At 46.6% G+C, this 6646-nt stretch overlaps 1 protein-coding gene across 2 annotated transcripts in view; it reads left to right on the top strand.

Moving 5' to 3' along the window:
* fam184b (family with sequence similarity 184 member B) overlaps positions 1–5625 on the top strand; it is a 33464-nt gene extending 27839 nt beyond the window's left edge. For both annotated transcript variants that reach the window (XM_079498710.1, XM_079498711.1), the window contains exons 15-20: positions 1418–1533; positions 2350–2706; positions 2966–3080; positions 3766–3885; positions 4504–4946; positions 5054–5625. In XM_079498710.1, the coding sequence (XP_079354836.1) occupies positions 1418–1533; positions 2350–2706; positions 2966–3080; positions 3766–3885; positions 4504–4946; positions 5054–5132 (1230 nt within the window). In that variant the 3' untranslated portion in view covers positions 5133–5625. The remainder of the gene's footprint in view (positions 1–1417; positions 1534–2349; positions 2707–2965; positions 3081–3765; positions 3886–4503; positions 4947–5053) is intronic.
* The last annotated feature ends 1021 nt before the right edge of the window (positions 5626–6646 follow it).

The following is a 6646-nucleotide window of genomic DNA, read 5'->3' on the forward strand; positions in this document are numbered from 1 at the left end:
TACAGCAGCTGGAAGGGTAACTAACAGACCTAACGTACCACTTAGAATAACACAGTGAATTCATTTGATGAAAATATGAAATATGGAGATACAAGTTTTCTCCCACATGGACATCACAGTACAGTATGTCGGTGAGGCTGCAGACAAGAAACCATGCAAGGCCAGGGGACAAACTATCATTTGGTAAGTTAGTCCAGGGGTTCTCAACCCGTGGGTCGCGACCCCTCGGGGGGTCGCCAAATTATTTTAGGGGGTCCCCAAATTATTTTCAAATAATATATATATTTTTTTTTTCACGAATTTTCAAAAATAGCAGACCTACAAGGATGAGTGGGGCCTTCCTCCAATCATGGTCGAGTGGGGGCGGGCCTTGGTGCACATGCTGTTGGCCTGTTGCACTTCCCCCCACTGTAGAGCATGCATGTGCACATTTTGTTACCGGGGCGGACTGGGTGGTTTTCCAAATCACCCAAATCACTGAATGCTCCTTTAAAACACCAAAAGGGGTTCCCGCCCAAAATGGTTTAAGGTTATTGTAGCAGTCAATTTATATTGGGGGTCGGGAGGGGGCGGGGCGGGGGTCCCGAGACATTGCCAAAGCATTTCCGGGGGTCCCCGGCCAAAAACGTTGAGAACCCCTGAGTTAGTGAGCCTCATCGTGCCTTCTTTAGTGATGGAGGAGAAATACAGGGGAGGAAAACCAATGATACTGCAGCAACTTTAGAACCTCTCTAGCTCCTTGGAGAAGGCCTTTTGTCAATCCACCCGAAACTGGCCTGGTATACTCAAGAACGGGAGGAATAAAGGTCAGAAATATTCATTTTAAAACATCACATAGGAGACCAGCAACACTAATCCGTGGCTGTGTGTTTGAAAGCGTGGGGGAGGGGGCGGGGGGGGGATATCTGAACTCTGAGGTGGAGAGAGACTACTGATGTGTCGTCCAGAAATCATTACAGAGAGAGAGGGTATACTGTCCTCTCTCTCCTAACACCGATTATTACCATATATCCATGGTCTCAGCTCCTTCCAAATCCATTCTCAGTGAAAACTCCACCATTCATCCACACAATCCGATGCCTTCTGAGTCAAGCCAGATAGCAGTAGGACACCATCAGCAGCTCTGTGCTTGTAAGGTCATCATCTGCACATTTCACAGAGATAACAAAAGGGAAGGTAGACATGTATCTGTTGGTGCAAATGACAAAGAGCCCCCCTGGGGACACTTGGTTTGATCCAAACCAGTGATTAAACACACAATAGAAGATGTAAAAACACAAAACAACATTTCATTTTGGGTAAATATTATGTGTGTGTGTGTGTGTGTGTGTGTGTGTGTGTGTGTGTGCGTGCGTGCGTGCGTGCGTGCGTGCGTGCGTGCGTACGTGTGTGCGTGCGTGCGTGCGTGCGCTCCCAGGACTTGAAGCAGCAGAACCAGTGGCAGGTGTTTGAGCGGCAGCTTGATGAGAGTCGCTGTGCTGTGCTGGAGCTTCAGAGGGAAAACACTTCACTGAAAGAACAACTCAAACAAAGGTAGAGAGAGGAGAGGAAACACAATTCCGTCAGTTATAGATTATGCCGATATTATTGACATGCATTCTGCTCCCTCCTCACTAAAACCACTGGATGCAATCTAGCACTCTGCCGTGCGGTTTATAACCGGAGATGGGTTTATAACCGGAGATGGGTTTCTCAGCCATGCTTTATGAAAAGGTCGGTTGACCATCATTGGCTATGAGATGAGAACATCACAGCACTGTTTTTTTTATCTACAAAGCCTTACTTAATTATCCTAATTAAGTAATTATCTTAACAGCCTATTAGATCCTAAAGTGGGCCATCATCACACCCGTTCTCAAGACTACTTTGTTTTAGAAATCCCCAAATGTTAGTTCTGAACTGGGCGAGACAGCTTTTACTTACTCACATGTGGAACTGTCTACAATCAATCAGTTTTAAAACTGAAAAACTTGTTCACTTTAAAAGACTTGTAAGGAATACTCTGAGATCTAGCTGTCCTGTCTATTATCTTGTCATTTGTGTTTAAATTGTATGCAATGTTTACTGTAATCAGGGTGTCATTGGAAAAGAGAGCTGGCTCAATTCTAACCTGACTCCGCCAGATGGGGCAGCAGAGAGTACACTGGGTTCCCCCAGTGTACTCTCTGCTGCCCCATCTGGCGGAGTCAGGTTAGCTCAATTCACCTTCCTGAATAAATAACGGTGAAAGAGAGAAAGAAGAGGAGAGCAGTATAGGAGAGGAGTGAGGAAACCAAAGTGGGGAGAAATGCTATTGCTAAAATACAGTATTTTATTGCTTTATATTGGCTTGGCTGCTCCTCTCCTCAGGTTGAGCCAGGAGGAGTCCGAGGCCCAGGAGAAAGAGGAGGAGGAGCGCGCGGAGGCGCTGCAGAAGAGAGACGCCGACAAGCTGGAGGAGGAGGCGCAGCACCTGAAAGAGGAGGTGGAGAAACTGCGGGTGGAAATGGAGAAACTGGAGGAGTCCCAGAAGCACTGGGAGGAGAGGAAGGAGGAGGAGACCAGAGAGGAGGAGGAGGAGCGGAGAAGAGAGGAGGAGGAGGAGAGGAGAAGAGAGGAGGTGGAGGAGATCAGGAGAGAGCACAAGCGCGAGATGCAGAGCTTGGTCTCCGACTACAGCAGTGCCCAGAAGAACCTGCAGGCGCGCATCGTGGCCCTGGAGACTGAGTGAGTAGGGCAGATGATGCACATGTCAGTACATATACCCACATGACCTGTCATCTCCATGCTGTGTCACTGTCAACTGCTTGCAATCTACTCTGACACTCCAACACTGACATATGGAATATTATATGAGGATAGGGTACTGTATATGACTGAAAAGAAACTGTGTGTGTGTGTGTGTGTGTGTGTGTGTGTGTGTGTGTGTGTGTGTGTGTGTGTGTGTGTGTGTGTGTGTGTGTGTGTGTGCGTGCGTGCGTGCCAGGCTCCAAGAGAGGGAGGATAAGTGCAGGAGGAGAGAGCCTCGACATGATGACCTGCAGCTGGGGAGACTCCAGGATAGACTAACAGAGAGAGACCAGCTCATCAAACGACTTGTGGTGAGAGAACACACGCACAGGCACGCATGCACGCATGCATGCATACACAGGCAGGCAGGCAGGCACGCGCACGCCACACGCACGCAAACACAGGCGCGCGCGCGCACACACACACACACACACACACACACACACACACACACACACACACACACACACACACACACACACACACACACACACACACACACACACGCACACGCACACACAATAATATATCCGTGTGTTCACCCTTTTGCAAGACATGTATTTTCTCAAGCCCAGCACATTCATCAAGGTCATCACTCCAGATACGTTTAGACCACCTTGTGTGATGTCATCTTTTGACCAGTATGACCAGAAATACTGGGACTGGGTCACACGCGTTGTGAGCTTGTAGATCGGTTATTTTCAAATGGACGATATGTTTTGTAATAATAATCAAAATCTACAAAGTAACTACTAACTAATGTTGTCAGATAATTGTATAGTGGAGTAAAAGTACAATATTGGCCTCTGAAATGTAGTGGAGTAGAAGTAAAAGTACTGACAATTTGACATACTCAAGTAAAATACAAATACCCCAAAATTGTGCTTAAGTACAGTACTTAAGTAAATGTACTTAGTTACTTTCCACCACTGGAGGCTTGAGAACGAGGTCAGTGAACGCCTGTCCGTCCGTGTCATCGTCCTTCTCCCACCGCAGGACGAGAGACACCAGCTGCAGGTCCACCCCCCTGTGGCCGCCGGGGGGGACAACAGCAGCACCCTCAGACGTGACAACAGATCCCGCCCCGGGAGCAGCGTCACCACGCCGACCATGAGGGTGAGGCCACTTGTGCGCTTGTCTGTTTTGTTTGTCAAGGCCTATTCATAGTGGTGAGGTGACCACCCAAACGGTGGTTAGTCAAAACAGAGAGATGTGTTGTGTGTGAGCGGTGACCACCGCGGCGTGACGTCCTGTTGTAGTTTTCGGCGGTCACCTCTTCACCGGAAACACATCAGGCTATTGTTTACAATGCTATCAATTTAATATGACATGTTTATTATGTTTGACTGAAAATGACGAACTGCAATATATATATATATATAGCGTAGAAACCGCATGAAAGGAGCCTCCACAATAGCACTGTGTGACATACACACACAATATGTAAAATGATGATGTTTTGGTAGCCATACGGCTAACCAGTTGAAGAAGTTGCAGATTGAGGCGTTAACGATTGTGATGAAATATCTGAGATCATTAGGGTTTTGTGGAAGACTGAAATAACTAATATCCGAAAATAAACTATCTACAAGCTTACAACACGCCACGCTGCGACGTGTTGTATTTTTGGTGCAGGACACTTCTATAGAAGACGTGCTACTTCTATGAATTCCGAATGAATGAAATCAGTCGTGGCGACTGAGAACTTTAATCTTTGTGGCCGTGTGTCCACAGAGGAAGCGTCTGGAGGAGTCTCCGACGCGCGGCGGCACCACCGGTGCCACCTACGACAGAAGCCTCCTCCTTCCGCCCTCCTCGTCTTCCTCGTCGTCTCCCTCCTCCTCTTCGTCTTTTCAGCAGCGCTCCTCGTCCACGCTCCCCCACGCCTCCTCCACCTCCTCTCACCCCCAGGCGTCCGCCCACTACTCCACCTCCTCGCTGCCCCACAAGCACACCGCCTCCCTCGGCCAGCAGCAGCAGCATTCCTCCCCGTTACTCCAGCGCGGTGGCGCCTCCGCCGCCGCCGCCCGGTCTCAGACCTCCTCCTGCACGCCTCCCACCCCGGCTCCCACCGCGCCGCTCCCCGTCTGCCCCTCCCCGCAGGCGGGCATCCGCTATGTCAGTCCCGCTGGCCAGGAGCCGCGATCGCAACACCTGCAGCAGGGCCAGCCAATCAGGTGATAGCATAGATCTATGATGCAACAAAGGCTGTCATTTTGTAAACAAGCTGAAGTCACGAGTTTGTCTAATAATTTCCTCTCCGTTTGTTTTTGTCATTTTCCAGGGGCCCTTATTTTGAACAAAGGGGGACTGTGACGGAAGGGCTAAAGCAGGAGTGGTTCACCAAATACTTCTCCTTCTGAAAACACACACACACACACAGACACACACACACCTTCATACAGCCCATTGCCTCTTCTTCACACCAGGTTTGTCTTGTACTACATACAGTAGCCTACTACATACACATATTACTGTACACATACATACAAACATGCACAACTACACCAATACATACAGGCATATCACCAGCAAGGCCATCGCTCAAACATTGCCTCAAAGCTCAACCAAAAAGTGCTTCTCAAACACATGCCTGACCTCTTCCCAAACATGCCCAGGGTCTTTGTATAGTTTGGAATGTCTCTTTAACTTTTTAAAGCCGTCTTCCTTCTTTTTTTCATTTAATGTAACCATTGATGTACTGTATAAACCACATCGCCTGACTCAATGCAAACCTTTACATTTCATACACGCATCATACTGTTACTGTATGTACAGTACTCATGTACTCTCATAGAGGCATAGATTGCATTCATTCAAGGTCCTGCTCTATTAGACACATACATTATGCATACAAAAAACTGACCATACCAAATTTAAGCTTGTTTCAAAGCAAATATGTACAATAATGATGACATTTAATAAATAACTTTGTTTTTATTTTATTTTTATTTTTTAAAGTGCTTTCTCGGGATGCTGTGACTGCAAAGCAAGGTGAAAGTGACGCTAGACTCACCCACTAAATTGGGTTCAAAAGTTCACACTCAGATAACAGGAATATTGGAGCTGGAATTAAGAGTTTGAGATAACCCTCGAGTTGCAAATTGTTATAATTCTTATAAGATCAAGCAAAACATCAGAATATAGCACATTTTAAGCACAACTTAACTATGTTCCATATTTATTAAACCTCACAAAGAAACAATGTATTTAGAAATAAGATATTAAGAATTACACGTCACAATAATAAATAATTTAATCTTCATATAATCAATCCTCACTAATGCTCATAAGATGGTACCATTTCTGTCAACGGTTTGTCTCTCGGAGGAGGGCAAACTCTTCTCACAATTATTTTATTCATGCAAGAACAATGGCTTCTATGTCAGCATGCTAACTTTCAAGGAAGAGAAAGGCTTCTATAAGCTTGGAAACCCCATCGATGTCATTGGTAGGTAGGTTTCTGAACGGTCCACAGCCTACCAATAATGAGACAATGGATACAGAAATTATTATGGACCGATTATATGGAGACGCGGTTTAAAAGTGCTCCTTTAAGGTCAGGCATTTGCGGCAGCCCCTGGCATGGCTGTGAAGGCCATGTCTTGAATGGCAGTCTTTGCTATGCTATACTGTAGGTGTTGCCGATGAATGGATGCTGAATGGAGGTTGGAGGGCTGAATGTGATGACTCTTTTGTGAATGGCAGGTTTCATATTCTTAATAGTTTCCACACCTTCCCTTATCAGCCATTGAAAGCGATCCATGGCCAAGTATTGCCATCCTAGCTTGATGTCACAAGCATTGTGCCCCATTCACAAAATGCACATTCAGATTTGATATTCAAGTGTACTTAGAAACATTTCCCCAAACATGGC

The sequence above is a fragment of the Electrona antarctica genome (assembly GCF_951216825.1).
Source record: "Electrona antarctica genome assembly, chromosome: 4".
NCBI lineage: Eukaryota > Metazoa > Chordata > Actinopteri > Myctophiformes > Myctophidae > Electrona > Electrona antarctica.